Source organism: Procambarus clarkii, chromosome 14, assembly GCF_040958095.1.
Source record: "Procambarus clarkii isolate CNS0578487 chromosome 14, FALCON_Pclarkii_2.0, whole genome shotgun sequence".
Classification (NCBI taxonomy): domain Eukaryota; kingdom Metazoa; phylum Arthropoda; class Malacostraca; order Decapoda; family Cambaridae; genus Procambarus; species Procambarus clarkii.
Genome location: NC_091163.1, coordinates 540,193 through 559,682, shown reverse-complemented (window position 1 = coordinate 559,682; position 19,490 = coordinate 540,193). Strand labels below are relative to the sequence as shown.

Here is a 19,490-nt window from a genome sequence, read left to right as displayed (position 1 = left end):
TATGTGTGTGCGCGCGCGTGCGTGCGTGCGTGCGCGCGCGCTTGCCTAAGTGTGCTTGGAGGGTTGAGCTTCAGCTCGTGAGCCCTGCCTCAGCGCCTCATGTTGGTATAGGATGAGCGCTACGCTCGTGGTGTCCCGTCTTCCCAGTACTCTTTGTCGTATAAAGAGATATATAATGTCGTACCTAGTAGCCAGAACGCACTTCTCAGCCTACTATGCAAGGCCCGATATGCCTAATAAGCCAAGTTTTCATGAATTATTATATTTTCTCTAATTTTTTTCTTATGAAATGATAAAGCTACCCATTTCATTATGTATGAAGTCAATTTTTTTTATTTAAGCAAAAATTAACGAAGATATATGACCGAACCTAACCAACCCTACCTAACCTAACCTAACCTATATTAATAGGTTAGGTTAGGTGGCCGAAAAAGTCAGGTTAGGTTAGGTTAGGTAGGTTAGGTAGTCGAAAAACAATTAATTCATGAAAACTTGGCTTATTAGGCAAAACGGGCCTTGCATAGTAGGCTGAGAAGTGCGTTCTGGCTACTAGGTACGATATATATATATATATATATATATATATATATATATATATATATATATATATATATACATATATATATATATATATATATACATACTCTTTGTCACTGGTGTTCAACCCATTTAACTATTGTTTCTAGAGTTTTGACTACGACGCTTGTTAGTGAGACGGGTCTATAACTTGGAGGTTCGTCTTAACTACCATTGTTATAGATTGGTGCTAAGTGTGCGTGTGTACTCGCCTAGTTTGTGCTTGCGGGGGGGGGGGGGGGGGGGGTTGGCTCTTTAGCCCCGTCAAACAATTGGTGTACTGGTGTACCAGTCAATCGGCTGCCAATCAACTGGTGTACAGAGTCTGGAACCTGTTTGGTTAGTGTGTGTGTGTGTGTATATACTCACCTAATTGTGCTTGCGGGTGTTGAGTTTTGGCTCTTTGGTCCCGCCTCTCAACTGTCAATCAACTGGTGTACAGGTTCCTGAGCCTACTGGGCTCTATCATATCTACATTTAAAACTGTGTATGGAGTCAGCCTCCACCACATCACTTCCTAGTGCATTCCATTTACTAACTACTCTGACACTGAAAAAGTTCTTTCTAATGTCTCTGTGGCTCATTTGGGTACTCAGCTTCCACCTGTGTCCCCTTGTTCGCGTCCCTCCAGTGTTGAATAGTTCATCCTTGTTTACCCGGTCGATTCCCCTGAGGATTTTGTAGGTTGTGATCATGTCCCCCCTTACTCTTCTTTCTTCCAGTGTCATAAGGTGCATTTCCCGCAGCCTTTCCTCATAACTCATGCCTCTTAGTTCTGGGACTAGTCTAGTAGCATACCTTTGGACTTTTTCCAGCTTCGTCTTGTGCTTGACAAGGTACGGGCTCCATGCTGGGGCCGCATACTCCAGGATTGGTCTTACATATGTGGTGTACAAGATTCTGAATGATTCCTTACACAGGTTCCTGAACGCCGTTCTGATGTTAGCCAGCCTCGCATATGCCGCAGACGTTATTCTCTTTATGTGGGCTTCAGGAGACAGGTTTGGTGTGATATCAACTCCTAGATCTTTCTCTGTGTCTGTTTCATTAAGTACTTCATCTCCTATTCTTTATCCTGTGTCTGGCCTCCTGTTTCCACTGCCTAGTTTCATTACTTTGCATTTACTCGGGTTGAACTTCAACAGCCATTTGTTGGACCATTCACTCAGTCTATCTAGGTCATCTTGTAGCCTCCTACTATCATCCTCTGTTTCAATCTTCCTCATAATTTTTGCATCGTCGGCAGACATTGAGAGGAACGAATCTATACCCTCTGGGAGATCATTTACATATACCAGAAACAGTATAGGTCCAAGGACTGACCCCTGCGGGACTCCACTTGTAACGTCTCGCCAATCTGAGACCTCACCCCTCACACAGACTCGTTGTCTCCTGTTGCTTAGGTACTCCTCTATCCACCGGAGTACCTTCCCTTTCACTCCAGCCTGCATCTCCAACTTTCGCACTAGGCTCTTGTGTGGCACTGTATCAAAGGCTTTCTGACAATCCAAAAATATGCAGTCTGCCCACCCTTCTCTTTCTTGCCTTATTTTTTTGCCTGGTCGTAGAATTCAAGTAACCCTGTGAGGCAGGACCTGCCATCCCTGAATCCATGTTGATGCTGTGTTACAAAGTTCAAAGTTCAAAGAAGGTTATATGTGGACCATATGGTTGGGAGGCCGTGTGTGTACTGTTGTTGCTCTGGTGGGAGGGGGTGGGGGTGAGAGAAGGGGGGGAAGAGTTGTCTCGGTGTAGGGCGGAGTGTTTTTCACACTTGGGTGTCAGAAAACTAGTTCCCACATGAGCCGCACATTTCCCTTGATATTCGTTTCAGTTTGTTAACTTATATCCAAGACTAACTATTAAAAAGCAATAACACTGTACACCAATTGACTGACTGACTTTGTGAGAGGCCTTACCTTACCGCCAATTCAAAACATCCCGCAGCACAAACAGGTGTTAAGTACTGTTGACAGTGGTGTGTAGGCCTGCTGTCTCCATCCACGCCGCTGCCAGGCGTAGGTCCCTCCAACTTGTCGCTATATATCACCAGTATTCTGCTTCATGTTCCTCTTAGCACCGATATAGTTCAATACTCCACGTTCAGAATCACTTCTTCACTATCCTATTCACTATTTGTTATGATCTTCACTATCACATCTAGTTGTGTACACTCTGACCATGCAGTGGCCCTGCTTGTCCTGGCACAGATGTCGTACCCCTGATCTTGTCTAATATGCACTATCGGACACTATCCATAAGTTTTCTAGTTTCAAAATGGCGTGTTGCACTTTGTATTATCACTGAACACCGAATTTCCCGTGTATCCCTCTGATGTCCCGAGATATAAAGCCTTATTGACGAGCGTGGCGCAACGTGACCACCCTCCCTCACCCTCGAGAATGTGCGTGTGTGTGTGTGTGTGTGTGTGTGTGTGTGTGTGTGTGTGTGTGTGTGTGTGTGTGTGTGTGTGTGTGTGTGTGTGTGTGTGTGTTGTGTGTGTGTTGTGTGTGTGTGTGTGTGTGTGTGTGTGTGTGTGTGTGTGTGTGTGTGTGTGTGTGTGTGTGTGTGTGTGTGTGTGTGTGTGTGTGTGTGTGTACGCCGCCCTACACGTGTAAATAATACCTTTAGGTGTACATGAGTCATTTTTGTAATTGTAATTATCTTTTTATTTATATATTGTTCATTGTTTCTGATGGGTTGTGGGGTGACCTCCCGTGTTCTGTACCTGTTCTGATGGGTTGTGGGGGTGACCTCCCGTGTTCTGTACCTGTTCTGATGGGTTGTGGGGGTGACCTCCCGTGTTCTGTACCTGTTCTGATGGGTTGTAGGGGTGACCTCCCGTGTTCTGTACCTGTTCTGATGGGTTGTAGGGGTGACCTCCCGTGTTCTGTACCTGTTCTGATGGGTTGTGGGGGTGACCTCCCGTGTTCTGTACCTGTTCTGATGGGTTGTGGGGGTGACCTCCCGTGTTCTGTACCTGTTCTGATGGGTTGTGGGGTGACCTCCCGTGTTCTGTACCTGTTCTGATGGGTTGTGGGGGTGACCTCCCGTGTTCTGTACCTGTTCTGATGGGTTGTAGGGGTGACCTCCCGTGTTCTGTACCTGTTCTGATGGGTTGTGGGGGTGACCTCCCGTGTTCTGTACCTGTTCTGATGGGTTGTGGGGGTGACCTCCCGTGTTCTGTACCTGTTCTGATGGGTTGTAGGGGTGACCTCCCGTGTTCTGTACCTGTTCTGATGGGTTGTGGGGGTGACCTCCCGTGTTCTGTACCTGTTCTGATGGGTTGTGGGGGTGACCTCCCGTGTTCTGTACCTGTTCTGATGGGTTGTGGGGGTGACCTCCCGTGTTCTGTACCTGTTCTGATGGGTTGTGGGGGTGACCTCCCGTGTTCTGTACCTGTTCTGATGGGTTGTGGGGGTGACCTCCCGTGTTCTGTACCTGTTCTGATGGGTTGTGGGGGTGACCTCCCGTGTTCTGTACCTGTTCTGATGGGTTGTGGGGGTGACCTCCCGTGTTCTGTACCTGTTCTGATGGGTTGTGGGGGTGACCTCCCGTGTTCTGTACCTGTTCTGATGGGTTGTGGGGGTGACCTCCCGTGTTCTGTACCTGTTCTGATGGGTTGTGGGGGTGACCTCCCGTGTTCTGTTCCTGTTCTGATGGGTTGTAGGGGTGACCTCCCGTGTTCTGTACCTGTTCTGATGGGTTGTAGGGGTGATCTCCCGTGTTCTGTACCTGTTCTGATGGGTTGTGGGGGTGACCTCCCGTGTTCTGTACCTGTTCTGATGGGTTGTGGGGGTGACCTCCCGTGTTCTGTTCCTGTTCTGATGGGTTGTAGGGGTGACCTCCCGTGTTCTGTACCTGTTCTGATGGGTTGTAGGGGTGATCTCCCGTGTTCTGTACCTGTTCTGATGGGTTGTGGGGGTGACCTCCCGTGTTCTGTACCTGTTCTGATGGGTTGTGGGGGTGACCTCCCGTGTTCTGTTCCTGTTCTGATGGGTTGTAGGGGTGACCTCCCGTGTTCTGTTCCTGTTCTGATGGGTTGTAGGGGTGACCTCCCGTGTTCTGTTCCTGTTCTGATGGGTTGTAGGGGTGACCTCCCGTGTTCTGTACCTGTTCTGATGGGTTGTAGGGGTGACCTCCCGTGTTCTGTACCTGTTCTGATGGGTTGTAGGGGTGACCTCCCGTGTTCTGTTCCTGTTCTGATGGGTTGTAGGGGTGACCTCCCGTGTTCTGTACCTGTTCTGATGGGTTGTAGGGGTGACCTCCCGTGTTCTGTTCCTGTTCTGATGGGTTGTGGGGGTGACCTCCCGTGTTCTGTTCCTGTTCTGATGGGTTGTAGGGGTGACCTCCCGTGTTCTGTACCTGTTCTGATGGGTTGTAGGGGTGACCTCCCGTGTTCTGTTCCTGTTCTGATGGGTTGTGGGGGTGACCTCCCGTGTTCTGTTCCTGTTCTGATGGGTTGTAGGGGTGACCTCCCGTGTTCTGTTCCTGTTCTGATGGGTTGTAGGGGTGACCTCCCGTGTTCTGTACCTGTTCTGATGGGTTGTAGGGGTGACCTCCCGTGTTCTGTACCTGTTCGGATGGGTTGTAGGGGTGACCTCCCGTGTTCTGTTCCTGTTCTGATGGGTTGTAGGGGTGACCTCCCGTGTTCTGTACCTGTTCTGATGGGTTGTAGGGGTGACCTCCCGTGTTCTGTTCCTGTTCTGATGGGTTGTGGGGGTGACCTCCCGTGTTCTGTTCCTGTTCTGATGGGTTGTAGGGGTGACCTCCCGTGTTCTGTACCTGTTCTGATGGGTTGTAGGGGTGACCTCCCGTGTTCTGTACCTGTTCTGATGGGTTGTAGGGGTGACCTCCCGTGTTCTGTACCTGTTCTGATGGGTTGTAGAGGTGACCTCCCGTGTTCTGTTCCTGTTCTGATGGGTTGTGGGGGTGACCTCCCGTGTTCTGTTCCTGTTCTGATGGGTTGTAGGGGTGACCTCCCGTGTTCTGTACCTGTTCTGATGGGTTGTAGGGGTGACCTCCCGTGTTCTGTACCTGTTCTGATGGGTTGTAGGGGTGACCTCCCGTGTTCTGTTCCTGTTCTGATGGGTTGTGGGGGTGACCTCCCGTGTTCTGTTCCTGTTCTGATGGGTTGTAGGGGTGACCTCCCGTGTTCTGTACCTGTTCTGATGGGTTGTGGGGGTGACCTCCCGTGTTCTGTACCTGTTCTGATGGGTTGTGGGGGTGACCTCCCGTGTTCTGTTCCTATTCTGATGGGTTGTAAGGGGGTGACCTCCCATGTTCTGTACCTGTTCTGATGGGTTGTGGGGGTGACCTCCCGTGTTCTGTACCTGTTCTGATGGGTTGTGGGGGTGACCTCCCGTGTTCTGTTCCTGTTCTGATGGGTTGTAAGGGGGTGACCTCCCATGTTCTGTACCTGTTCTGATGGGTTGTGGGGGTGACCTCCCGTGTTCTGTACCTGTTCTGATGGGTTGTGGGGGTGACCTCCCGTGTTCTGTTCCTGTTCTGATGGGTTGTAAGGGGGTGACCTCCCATGTTCTGTACCTGTTCTGATGGGTTGTGGGGGTGACCTCCCGTGTTCTGTACCTGTTCTGATGGGTTGTGGGGGTGACCTCCCGTGTTCTATTCCTGTTCTGATGGGTTGTAGGGGTGACCTCCCGTGTTCTGTTCCTGTTCTGATGGGTTGTGGGGGTGACCTCCCGTGTTCATGACAGTGACCCCCCCCCCCTCCCTGACTTTTGGTGGTGAGGTTCGCCTTCCACAACACGCCCTTAAATGCTCTAACCTTCTAAACAAACGTGACCTGACTGAAGCTTTAACTACGTTCTCTTCTTTATCTGTTCCCTTTATGTTCCCTTTATCTATGTTCCCTTTATCTATGTTCCCTTTATCTATGTTCCCTTTATCTATGTTCCCTTTATCTACATTCTCTTCTTTATGTATCTTCCCTTCCCGCTCTTTCTCACATGTTGTTAGTTCTGTTCTTCTTGGCATTTTACCCACCTGGAGTTTTCTTCATTATATCTTGTCTACTTTCTTAACTTTCTCACATTTTCTGGTGCTTATTCCTTATTCCTGTTCTTACCTTCTTTATTTATCTCACTCTATTTCTGCCTCTACACCTTATATTTTTGCCTTCTTGCCATTACAAGCGTTGATAATGGTCCAGTAGGGGTCGAAACGTCTTGAGGGTCCAGTAGGGGTCGAAACGTCTTGAGGGTCCAGTAGGGGTCGAAACGTCTTGAGGGTCCAGTAGGGGTCGAAACGTCTTGAGGGTCCAGTAGGGGTCGAAACGTCTTGAGGGTCCAGTAGGGGGTCGAAACGTCTTGAGGGTCCAGTAGGGGTCGAAACGTCTTGAGGGTCAAGTAGGGGTCGAAACGTCTTGAGGGTCCAGTAGGGGTCGAAACGTCTTGAGGGTCCAGTAGGGGTCGAAACGTCTTGAGGGTCCAGTAGGGGTCGAAACGTCTTGAGGGTCCAGTAGGGGGTCGAAACGTCTTGAGGGTCCAGTAGGGGTCGAAACGTCTTGAGGGTCCAGTAGGGGTCGAAACGTCTTGAGGGTCCAGTAGGGGGTCGAAACGTCTTGAGGGTCCAGTAGGGGTCGAAACGTCTTGATGGTCCAGTAGGGGTCGAAACGTCTTGAGGGTCCAGTAGGGGTCGAAACGTCTTGAGGGTTCAGTAGAGGGTCGAAACGTCTTGAGGGTCCAGTAGGGGTCGAAACGTCTTGAGGGTCCAGTAGGGGTCGAAACGTCTTGAGGGTCCAGTAGGGGGTCGAAACGTCTTGAGGGTCCAGTAGGGGTCGAAACGTCTTGAGGGTCCAGTAGGGGTCGAAACGTCTTGAGGGTCCAGTAGGGGTCGAAACGTCTTGAGGGCCCAGTAGGGGTCGAAACGTCTTCAGGATCCAGTAGGGGTCGAAACGTCTTGAGGATCCAGTAGGGGTCGAAACGGCTTGAGGGTCCAGTAGGGGGTCGAAACGTCTTGAGGGTCCAGTAGGGGTCGAAACGTTTTGAGGGTCCAGTAAGGGATCGAAACGTCTTGAGGGTCCAGTAGGGATCGAAACGTCTTGAGGGGTCCAGTAGGGAGTCGAAACGTCTTGAGGGTCCAGTAGGGGTCGAAACGTTTTGAGGGTCCAGTAAGGGATCGAAACGTCTTGAGGGTCCAGTAGGGATCGAAACGTCTTGAGGGTCCAGTAAGGGATCGAAACGTCTTGATGGTCCAGTAGGGATCGAAACGTCTTGAGATCTTCATCTTCAAACTTATGTGCTGTGCGTCTGTAATCCTGAGCCCCGTTATTGTGACATGTCTGCACACACTAGGGGGGTCTAAACTGTTTACCAACACAGTTCACTTGAGTAAATATTTGGTAGAAAGTACCAATATATAGTGATGGACCACCAGAAAGTACCAATATATAGTGATGGACCACCAGAAAGTACCAATATATAGTGATGGACCACCAGAAAGTACCAATATATAGTGATGGACCACCAGAAAGTACCAATGTGTAGTGATGGACCACCAGAAAGTACCAATATATAGTGATGGACCACCAGAAAGTACCAATATGTAGTGATGGACCACCAGAAAGTACCAATGTGTAGTGATGGACCACCAGAAAGTACCAATATGTAGTGATGGACCGCCAGAAAGTACCAATGTGTAGTGATGGACCACCAGAAAGTACCAATGTGTAGTGATGGACCACCAGAAAGTACCAATATGTAGTGATGGACCACCAGAAAGTACCAATATGTAGTGATGGACCACCAGAAAGTACCAATATATAGTGATGGACCACCAGAAAGTACCAATATATAGTGATGGACCACCAGAAAGTACCAATGTGTAGTGATGGATCACCAGAAAGTACCAATGTGTAGTGATGGACCACCAGAAAGTACCAATATGTAGTGATGGACCGCCAGAAAGTACCAATGTGTAGTGATGGACCACCAGAAAGTACCAATATGTAGTGATGGACCGCCAGAAAGTACCAATATGTAGTGATGGACCACCAGAAAGTACCAATATATAGTGATGGACCACCAGAAAGTACCAATGTGTAGTGATGGACCACCAGAAAGTACCAATATATAGTGATGGACCACCAGAAAGTACCAATATGTAGTGATGGACCACCAGAAAGTACCAATGTGTAGTGATGGACCACCAGAAAGTACCAATATGTAGTGATGGACCGCCAGAAAGTACCAATGTGTAGTGATGGACCACCAGAAAGTACCAATATGTAGTGATGGACCACCAGAAAGTACCGATATATAGTGATGGACCACCAGAAAGTACCAATATATAGTGATGGACCACCAGAAAGTACCAATATGTAGTGATGGACCACCAGAAAGTACCAATATGTAGTGATGGACCACCAGAAAGTACCAATATGTAGTGATGGACCACCAGAAAGTACCAATATGTAGTGATGGACCACCAGAAAGTACCAATATGTAGTGATGGACCACCAGAAAGTACCAATATGTAGTGATGGACCACCAGAAAGTACCAATGTGTAGTGATGGACCACCAGAAAGTACCAATGTGTAGTGATGGACCATCAGAAAGTACCAATGTGTAGTGATGGACCATCAGAAAGTACCAATACAATCATTTCAGGAGACTTGGTTGATCAATGAAAAATGTACTGACCTAGCTGTGCTTGCAAGGTCGAGTCAAGCTCCTGGTCCCCCACCTTCCGAACATCATCTTGAGGTTATCTTGAGATGATTTCTGACCAAAATCATCCCCCCAAGCCCCTTTGGTTATCTTTTCCCCCCTCGACATCTCTCTCCCCCCCCTCCTCTCACTATCTCCCCCCCCCTTCCTTCATATCTTTATCTCCCTCCCTCACTATCTCTCCGTCCCATAAATACTGTCCCACCCATCCCTCCCACCTCACCCATCGCCGTCCCAGATTTAATTATAGATCGGCGAGTGGGTGGAAGTGGAGAGTAATGGGCCATGAGAGGGGGGAGGGATGGGCCATGAGAGGGTGGAGGGATGGGTCATGAGAAGGGGGGGAGGGATGGGCCATGAGAGGGTGGAGGGATGGGCCATGAGAGGGGGGAGGGATGGGTCATGAGAGGGGGGAAGGGATGGGCCATGAGAGGGGGGGAGGGATGGGCCATGAGAGGGGGGGGGATGGGCCATGAGAGGGGGGGAGGGATGGGCCATGAGAGGGGGGGGAGGGATGGTCCATGAGAGGGGGGGGATGGGCCATGAGAGGGGGGGGGAGGGATGGGCCATGAGAGGGGGGAAGGGATGGGCCATGAGAGGGGGGGAGGGATGGGTCATGAGAGGGGGGGAGGGATGGGTCATGAGAGGGGGGGAATGGGGCCGAATATCTGATGACACGAGAAGAATAGTTAGGCTGCGGACCGGAAGTAAGTAGGGGATAGGAGGTGAAATTGTTAAGAATGGGCAAGAGAGAGAGAGAGAGAGAGGGGGGGGGTATGTTTAGGGAAGGAAATGGTTAGGGACAGTGGGGGCAAGGGGAGAAATGGTTAGGGAAAGTGGGGGCAAGGGGAGAAATGGTTAGGGAAAGTGGGGGCAAGGGGAGAAATGGTTAGGGAAAGTGGGGGCAAGGGGAGAAATGGTTAGGGAAAGTGGGGGCAAGGGGAGAAATAGTTAGGGAAAGTGGGGGCAAGGGGAGAAATGGTTAGGGACAGTGGGGGCAAGGGGAGAAATGGTTAGGGAAAGTGGGGGCAAGGGGAGAAATGGTTAGGGACAGTGGGGGACAAGGGGAGAAATGGTTAGGGAAAGTGGGGGACAAGGGGAGAAATGGTTAGGGAAAGTGGGGGACAAGGGGAGAAATGGTTAGGGAAAGTGGGGGACAAGGGGAGAAATGGTTAGGGAAAGTGGGGGACAAGGGGAGAAATGGTTAGGGAAAGTGGGGGACAAGGGGAGAAATGGTTAGGGAAAGGGTGAAATGGTGAGAAAGAGAGGGAAATGGTCAAGTAAAGGGGGCATAACGGGAGAGAGGGGGGGGTGAGAGTAGGAAATGGGGGGGAATAGGGGGAGATGGGAATGGTTGAGCAGCCGAATGGAAAATTTGAAAAGATCAAAATACATTGACTAGTTACAGGAAACCTAACCAAATGGTGCTCTACCAGTCATTATTCTACAGTAAACTGGGTTGTATGTAGAGCTGCACCAGTTTACTGGGCTAAGTTGTATGGCACGAAGCTCCACCTATGATGATCCCCAGACCTAGACCAGTCACCCTACAAAGGTTGATGAGGCTAGCCCAATTCTGGCTAGCCAAGAGGCTTCTCTAATGGCCTCAGAGAAGAGAAAAAATGGCATTTTTAAGGAGCCATTTTGGACCCTCCACATATGCAATTGAATATTGCATTCCACCCCTCCCCCTCCACACACACACACACACACACACACACACACACACACACACACACACACACACACACACACACACACACACACACACACACACACACTCACACTCACACTCGCTTCGGCAGTACATATACTAAAATTGGAACGATACAGAGAAGATTAGCATGGCCCCTGCGCAAGGATGACACGCAAAATCGTGAAGCGTTCCACATTTTGGGGCCTCGTAGCCTGGTGGATAGCGCGCAGGACTCGTAATTCTGTGGCGCGGGTTCGATTCCCGCACGAGGCAGAAACAAATGGGCAAAGTTTCTTTCACCCTAAGTGCCCCTGTTACCTAGCAGTAAATAGGTACCTGGGAGTTAGTCAGCTGTCACGGGCTGCTTCCTGGTGTGTGTGTGTGTGTGGTGTGGAAAAAAAAATAGTAAACAGTTGATTGACAGTTGAGAGGCGGGCCGAAAGAGCAACGCTCAACCCCCGCAAAAACACAACTAGTAAACACAACTAGTAAACACACACACACACACACACACACACACACACACACACACACACACACACACACACACACACACACACACACACACACACACACACACACACACACACACACACCAGTGCAATCGACCAATGAGAAAATCCGAAACTGGCGGCAAACAGCATTTGTGTTGACGTGGCGTACGAGCCCGTTCATAAACCCTGCCGGAGTGACGTCACATGCAGCCATTCATTAACTTCTGAGGCTATGGTACTACTACGTCGTATAGGGGGGGGGGGCGTGGGCGGTGTTAATTGTGTACTACGATGCCGGCTTGTGTCTCATTATACCTTGTATACCTGTGAGTGGGGTGTCGCTGTGAGTGGGGTGTCCCTGTGAGTGGGGTGTGTCCCTGTGAGTGGGGGTGTCCCTGTGAGTGGGGTGTCGCTGTGAGTGGGGTGTGTCCCTGTGAGTGGGGTGTGTCCCTGTGAGTGGGGTGTGTCCCTGTGAGTGGGGGTGTCCCTGTGAGTGGGGTGTGTCCCTGTGAGTGGGGGTGTCCCTGTGAGTGGGGTGTCGCTGTGAGTGGGGGTGTCCCTGTGAGTGGGGTGTCGCTGTGAGTGGGGGTGTCCCTGTGAGTGGGGGTGTCCCTGTGAGTGGGGTGTCGCTGTGAGTGGGGGTGTCGCTGTGAGTGGGGTGTCCCTGTGAGTGGGGTGTGTCCCTGTGAGTGGGGGTGTCCCTGTGAGTGGGGTGTCGCTGTGAGTGGGGGTGTCCCTGTGAGTGGGGTGTCGCTGTGAGTAGGGTGTCGCTGTGAGTGGGGTGTCGCTGTGAGTGGGGGTGTCCCTGTGAGTGGGGTGGCCTTGTGAGTGGGGTGGCCTTGTGAGTGGGGTGGCCTTGTGAGTGGGGTGGCCTTGTGAGTGGGGTGGCCTTGTGAGTGGGGTGGCCTTGTGAGTGGGGTGGCCTTGTGAGTGGGGTGGCCTTGTGAGTGGGGGTGGCCTTGTGAGTGGGGGTGGCCTTGTGAGTGGGGTGGCCTTGTGAGTGGGGTGGCCTTGTGAGTGGGGGTGGCCCTGTGAGTGGGGGTGTCGCTGTGAGTGGGGTGTCGCTGTGAGTGGGGTGTCGCTGTGAGTGGGGGTGTCCCTGTGAGTGGGGGTGTCCCTGTGAGTGGGGTGTCCCTGTGAGTGGGGGGTGTCCCTGTGAGTGGGGGTGTCGCTGTGAGTGGGGGAGTCCTTGTGAGTGGGGTGTCCTTGTGAGTGGGGTGTCCTTGTGAGTGGGGTGTCCCTGTGAGTGGGGTGTCCCTGTGAGTGGGGGTGTCCCTGTGAGTGGGGGTGTCCCTGTGAGTGGGGGTGTCGCTGTGAGTGGGGGTCTCGCTGTGAGTGGGGTGTCGCTGTGAGTGGGGTGTCGCTGTGAGTGGGGGAGTCCTTGTGAGTGGGGTGTCACTGTGAGTGGGGTGTCCTTGTGAGTGGGGTGTCCTTGTGAGTGGGGTGTCCTTGTGAGTGGGGTGTCCTTGTGAGTGGGGTGTCCTTGTGAGTGGGGTGTCCTTGTGAGTGGGGTGTCCTTGTGAGTGGGGTGTCCTTGTGAGTGGGGTGTCCTTGTGAGTGGGGTGTCCCTGTGAGTGGGGTGTCCCTGTGAGTGGGGGTGTCCCTGTGAGTGGGGGTGTCGCTGTGAGTGGGGGTGTCGCTGTGAGTGGGGTGTCGCTGTGAGTGGGGGTGTCCCTGTGAGTGGGGTGTCCTTGTGAGTGGGGTGTCCTTGTGAGTGGGGTGTCCCTGTGAATGGGGTGTCCCTGTGAGTGGGGGTGTTCCTGTGAGTGGGGGTGTCGCTGTGAGTGGGGGAGTCCTTGTGAGTGGGGGTGTCCCTGTGAGTGGGGTGTCGCTGTGAGTGGGGGTGTCCCTGTGAGTGGGGTGTCCTTGTGAGTGGGGTGTCCTTGTGAGTGGGGTGTCCTTGTGAGTGGGGTGTCCCTGTGAGTGGGGGTGTCCCTGTGAGTGGGGGTGTCGCTGTGAGTGGGGTGTCGCTGTGAGTGGGGTGTCCTTGTGAGTGGGGTGTCGCTGTGAGTGGGGTGTCCTTGTGAGTGGGGTGGCCTTGTGAGTGGGGTGTCGCTGTGAGTGGGGGTGTCCCTGTGAGTGGGGTGTCCTTGTGAGTGGGGTTTCCTTGTGAGTGGGGTGTGCTTGTGAGTGGGGTGTCCCTGTGAGTGGGGGTGTCCCTGTGAGTGGGGGTGTCGCTGTGAGTGGGGTGTCGCTGTGAGTGGGGTGTCGCTGTGAGTGGGGTGTCGCTGTGAGTGGGGTGTCCTTGTGAGTGGGGTGTCCTTGTGAGTGGGGTGTCCTTGTGAGTGGGGTGTCCTTGTGAGTGGGGTGTCCCTGTGAGTGGGGGTGTCCCTGTGAGTGGGGGTGTCGCTGTGAGTGGGGTGTCGCTGTGAGTGGGGGTGTCGCTGTGAGTGGGGTGTCCCTGTGAGTGGGGTGTCCCTGTGAGTGGGGGTGTCCCTGTGAGTGGGGGTGTCCCTGTGAGTGGGGGTGTCGCTGTGAGTGGGGGTGTCGCTGTGAGTGGGGGTGTCGCTGTGAGTGGGGTGTCGCTGTGAGTGGGGGTGTCCCTGTGAGTGGGGGTGTCGCTGTGAGTGGGGTGTCGCTGTGAGTGGGGTGTCGCTGTGAGTGGGGGTGTCCCTGTGAGTGGGGGTGTCTCTGTGAGTGGGGTGTCTCTGTGAGTGGGGGTGTCCCTGTGAGTGGGGTGTCCCTGTGAGTGGGGTGTCCCTGTGAGTGAGGGTGTCGCTGTGAGTGGGGTGTCCCTGTGAGTGGGGTGTCCCTGTGAGTGGGGGTGTCCCTGTGAGTGGGGGTGTCGCTGTGAGTGGGGTGTCGCTGTGAGTGGGGTGTCGCTGTGAGTGGGGTGTCGCTGTGAGTGGGGTGTAGCTGTGAGTGGGGTGTCCTTGTGAGTGGGGTGTCCTTGTGAGTGGGGTGTCCTTGTGAGTGGGGTGTCCCTGTGAGTGGGGGTGTCCCTGTGAGTGGGGGTGTCGCTGTGAGTGGGGTGTCGCTGTGAGTGGGGGTGTCGCTGTGAGTGGGGTGTCCCTGTGAGTGGGGTGTCCCTGTGAGTGGGGGTGTCCCTGTGAGTGGGGGTGTCCCTGTGAGTGGGGTGTCGCTGTGAGTGGGGGTGTCGCTGTGAGTGGGGGTGTCGCTGTGAGTGGGGTGTCGCTGTGAGTGGGGGTGTCCCTGTGAGTGGGGGTGTCGCTGTGAGTGGGGGTGTCCCTGTGAGTGGGGTGTCGCTGTGAGTGGGGTGTCCCTGTGAGTGGGGGTGTCCCTGTGAGTGGGGGTGTCTCTGTGAGTGGGGTGTCTCTGTGAGTGGGGGTGTCCCTGTGAGTGGGGTGTCCCTGTGAGTGGGGTGTCCCTGTGAGTGAGGGTGTCGCTGTGAGTGGGGTGTCCCTGTGAGTGGGGTGTCCCTGTGAGTGGAATGTTTTGTGTGTATATAGCTAGATATACACACACTTGGGTATGCGTCATATACCCGCGCAGCAAAACAGTAGACATATCAGATATACCGGATAGGGTTTTATATATATATATATATATATATATATATATATATATATATATATATATATATATATATATATATTGTTTAGCGAGGTATACCTGAGGTATACAACAGGTATACCAGTAAGGGGGGGAGGGAGGTGGGGGGGGGGGGAGTGCACCAGGTTGTGAATGACATGCCGGGCTGAATCAAAACGTGCGCATGCGTACCGCCCACCATTTCTCCTTAAGCTGAATGGGACAGCCGCTTCAATGGGCGAATTGAGAAGCCGCTGCTGCTGCTGCTGCCGCCGCCGCTGCCGCCGCCGCCGCCGCCGCCGCTGCTGCTGCTGCTGCCGCCGCCGCTACTGCTGCTGCTGCTTCCGCCGCCGCCTTCTGTGGCCAAATGAATGAATTTTTGCCGTGGTGTGTGTGTTTGGGGTGGGGATGGGGGTGGGGGTGCTGGCAGGCGACCGCGTATGGCAAGAATTCCAGCGAGAATTAAATGCTGTGATCGGAGGAAGAGCAAATTATGAATGGAGAGGTGTGTGTGTGTGTGTGTGTGTGTGTGTGTGTGTGTGTGTGTGTGTGTGTGTGTGTGTGTGTGTGTGTGTGTGTGTGTGTGTGTGTGTGTGTGTGTGTGTGTTCAAGGCAAGAATGTGTGTGTGTTGGGTGCGTGGGGAGGTCAGAGTTGCCGGTTGTTCCATATTTTACGCAATATTTTTTTTTTTTGGGGGGGGGGGGTTAGATTATGCGTTCCCGCGTAAACATCATTATGAATGGAGACAAGTTTACGTTTAGGAGTGCCAGAAACTCCTTGATGGCTGATTGGGAAGTGCTTTGACAAGCACAAGTCAACCTAGACTCGCTTACTTCTTGTGTCTGTCTGGCAACTATGCAGTCGACACGGAGGTAAGAGTTGACAAGTAATGATATTTTTCAACTTTTTTGTATTTTGTATTTGAATGGGTAATTTCATTCTGCTTTGTGTATTAGAGTTGAGGTGAAATGAGAATGGAGCCGAGACGCAGGTAAGGGTGTGGTGGGAGTAATGGGAGTAATGGGTCGTTAATTTACTGTGGGAGAGAGAAAAAAAGATTAAAGTTTCTCCACTCGGCATCGCCGTCAGTGGGGGAGGGAGGGGGGGGGGAGGGCAGAGTTGCCAGATAGCGCGGTAAATATGACCGCTGCGCGATCCGCAAGGTTGATTGATCGCGTCGGGAACTCTTAGGTGAGTTTGTCAGCTGTTTTGCCTGGCATGTGCTTTGGGTGGTGTGGCGCAGTGTGGCGCAGGGTGGTGTGGTGAAGGTATTTGTGTGTGGGGGGGGGGGGAGGTAGAGAGAAGGGGGGGAGGTTGAGCGACCGCCAGAGAGGGTGGGTGGGTGGGGGGGCATCAGTGAAGGTGAGTCGACTGTGGTGTGAGTGCGTGTGTGTGTGTGTATGCGCGCGCGTGTATGTGTGTGTGTGCGTCCCAGCCCCTAGCCACCTAGCCAACCAGCCAGCCAGCCAGTCAGCCTCCTGCCTGTCTGTCTGCCTGCCGGCCTAGCCGCGCCACCATGTAGGGAGGGCTCTTTACCACCACCACATGAGATCGTTGGACGACCCACCACCACCACCACGACCCTGCCTCACGTGTGCTGCTGTAGTGGCTCTCACACCCTGGAGCCAGCCACACTTGCCACCACCTTGTAGGGGCTCACTGCTCCTGCCTGCCGCCACTCGCGCCCTACCTGAGTGCCGCCACTCGCTGGCCTCCCCGCCAGGTTGACCGCGAGTGTCGCGAGCGCAAGTGATGCTTGGCACGGTGATAGCTGCGGCGTGATGATGTACGGTGCACAGTGACGCAGAAATCCAGTGTTTCTAATGATGTAAAACTACTGTGAATGATCCGATTTGTAGTGGAGGCGTGAGAGTGAAGTGGTGGAGTAGAGGCGCGGCCCTCTGCTCTCTCTCCGGTGCTGGGGAGAGTGTCACTTGCTCTGTCATGTGAGAGCTGAGGAGAGTAGTGAGGGGCGCTCCCGCGCGCGCTCGCCTGCAGGAGAAAGGTACAGAATAACCACGAACACCTGACCTCCGGGGTCACCCTCGTCTGACCTTCCCCGCCCCCCTCCCTCACCCCTCCCTCACCCCTCCCTCCCTCCCTCCCCCCTCTAACCCTGCCCTCCCTCCTCTCACCCTGCCCTACCTCCCTCTCTCCCATACACCCAGCCCACTCGTCCATCTGTGAGCGGCTGTTAGAGTGGTGGTTGTGGAGGAGGAGCAACAACAACAAGTGCAGGTGGTGGTTGAGTGTGACCTCGGGTGGTTGAGCGTCCTCAGCCAAGGTCATCCCGCCGTGACCTCGGCTGCGCCGGGGTCAGAGGGCGCAGTGTGTGAGTGGTGGCCGGGCATGATGGCTCACTGTGGTGGGGAGTGAGGGGGTGTGGGGGGGCTGGTGTCAGCCTCAGGCCAGTGTGTGTGGTGTAGCCCACCACCACCACCACCACTACCACCACTACCACCATCACCACTCTGCTGCAGGTCCGCCCCTCTCTCTCCCCTTGGCACCACGCCAGTTTCCTCCACTAATGCAAAACGCTGTGTCATCACCAACATTACTATCACCACCAGCACCACCACCACACGCCACCACCACCACCACCACCACCACCACCATCTGCGGGTGAGGCTGCATTTCACGCCGCCCTCTAAAACCCCCCCACCACCCCCTCCTACCACCACCACCACTACCACCAGCGGGTGATTGGCCTCCCCATCACCACCACCGCCGCCAACACTGCCCACTACCACCACCACCACCACCACCACCACCACCACCACCACCACACACGCCCCGAGGCAAGTCACCTGGCCATGAATTGCAGACGGAAAACAGTTGTGATGTGCTAGACGCCGGTGGAGAGCCGGTGGCTGGAGCTGTGTTGAGGTAGAATAACACCTGCGACACCTGTCCCCCCCTCAGGATAACACCTGCAACACGTGCCCTCCCCAAGGATAACACCTGCAACACGTGCCCTCCCCAAGGATAACACCTGCAACACGTGCCCTCCCCAAGGATAACACATGCAACACGTGCCCTCCCCAAGGATAACACATGCAACACGTGCCCTCCCCAAGGATAACACCTGCAACACGTGCCCTCCCCAAGGATAACACCTGCAACACGTGCCCTCCCCAAGGATAACACCTGCAACACGTGTGTGTGTGACCCCCCCCTCTCTCCCCCCAGGGTGATGGCAAGCGCAGGTGTGTTGGAGCCTCCTTGCCTGTGGGGGTAAGAGAAACAGGTGCCAGGAGGTGGGTGTAACCTGGCGGGTTACACCTGGGGAGTGGGTATTGTGGTGGTGCAGGTGACCGCAGGTGTGTGTGTGCTGAGGATGGGTGGGGTCCTCATTGACCAAAGACCCTTCCTCACCCCTCACATTAGGGGGTCACTCACCCCGCAGCCCCTAGTGACTGGAGGTCCTCACCAGGGGCCACTCACCCTTTGAGTGAGCCCAGACCCCTCACACCAAGTTGGGAAAAAAATATATTTGTGTAGATGCAAGTGTACATAGCCCAGTGATACAGTGTATAGTGACACAGTGTATAGTGATAGTGTATAGAAAACCATCATTCTGCTGTGTAAACCGGAAAGTTGTCCCCTCTGTCTTTACTGTGAGTGTTATAGCCGTGGAGGAGCGTGAGTGGGAGTGAGCATATAGGCACCACTGCCACACTAGGAGCATAATCTGGAGCGTGAGGTGCCAGAGACATGTGAGGAGCAGGAGCGGGGGAGGACGGCCAAGATGTTCTCCCTGCGTCCGTACACTTCCCTCAGAGATGATGACGACGCGCTTACCGGTAAGACCTTCCTCTCCTCCACCTCCTTCTTCTCCTCCTTCTCCTTCTTGTTTCTTCAACACGTCAGTTTCTCTCCAGCCTCCCATACTTGCTTCCTCAGCTCCTGATTGGTTCCCCAGATGGGTCCCCAGCTCCTGATTGGTTCCCCAGATGGGTCCCCAGCTCCTGATTGGTTCCCCAGATGGGTCCCCAGCTCCTGATTGGTTCACCAGATGGGTCCCCAGCTCCTGATTGGTTTCTTGTGGCCAGAGGTCGAGGGGACACCTGTGGCCAGAGGTCGAGGGGGACACCTGTGGCCAGAGGTCGAGGGTGACATCTGTGGCCAGAGGTCGAGGGGGACACCTGTGGCCAGAGGTCGAGGGTGACATCTGTGGCCAGAGGTCGAGGGTGACATCTGTGGCCAGAGGTCGAGGGGGGACACCTGTGGCCAGAGGTCGAGGGTGATATCTGTGGCCAGAGGTCGAGGGGGACATCTGTGGCCAGAGGTCGAGGGGGACACCTGTGGCCAGAGGTCGAGGGAGGACACCTGTGGCCAGAGGTCGAGGGGGGACACCTGTGGCCAGAGGTCGAGGGGGGACACCTGTGGCCAGAGGTCGAGGGGGACACCTGTGGCCAGAGGTCGAGGGGGGATACCTGTGGCCAGAGGTCCAGGGGGGACACCTGTGGCCAGAGGTCGAGGAGGGCACCTGTGGCCAGAGGTCGAGGGGGACACCTGTGGCCAGAGGTCGAGGGGGACA

General features: G+C 53.8%; 1 protein-coding gene and 1 non-coding gene across 4 annotated transcripts in view; both read left to right on the top strand.

The window, feature by feature from the left end:
* Positions 1-11,056: 11,056 nt before the first annotated feature.
* Positions 11,057-11,163, top strand: LOC123753086 (U6 spliceosomal RNA). Its single transcript, XR_006772263.1, has one exon. It is a non-coding gene; the product is annotated as a U6 spliceosomal RNA (small nuclear RNA).
* Positions 11,164-17,057: 5,894 nt separating this feature from the next.
* Shc (SHC-adaptor protein) overlaps positions 17,058-19,490 on the top strand; it is a 221,206-nt gene continuing 218,773 nt past the window's right edge. For 2 of the 3 annotated variants that reach the window (XM_069324231.1, XM_069324230.1), the window contains exon 1: positions 17,058-18,753. In XM_069324231.1, the coding sequence (XP_069180332.1) occupies positions 18,699-18,753 (55 nt within the window). In that variant the 5' untranslated portion in view covers positions 17,058-18,698. The remainder of the gene's footprint in view (positions 18,754-19,490) is intronic. The other variant, XM_069324229.1, reaches the window with a different exon arrangement.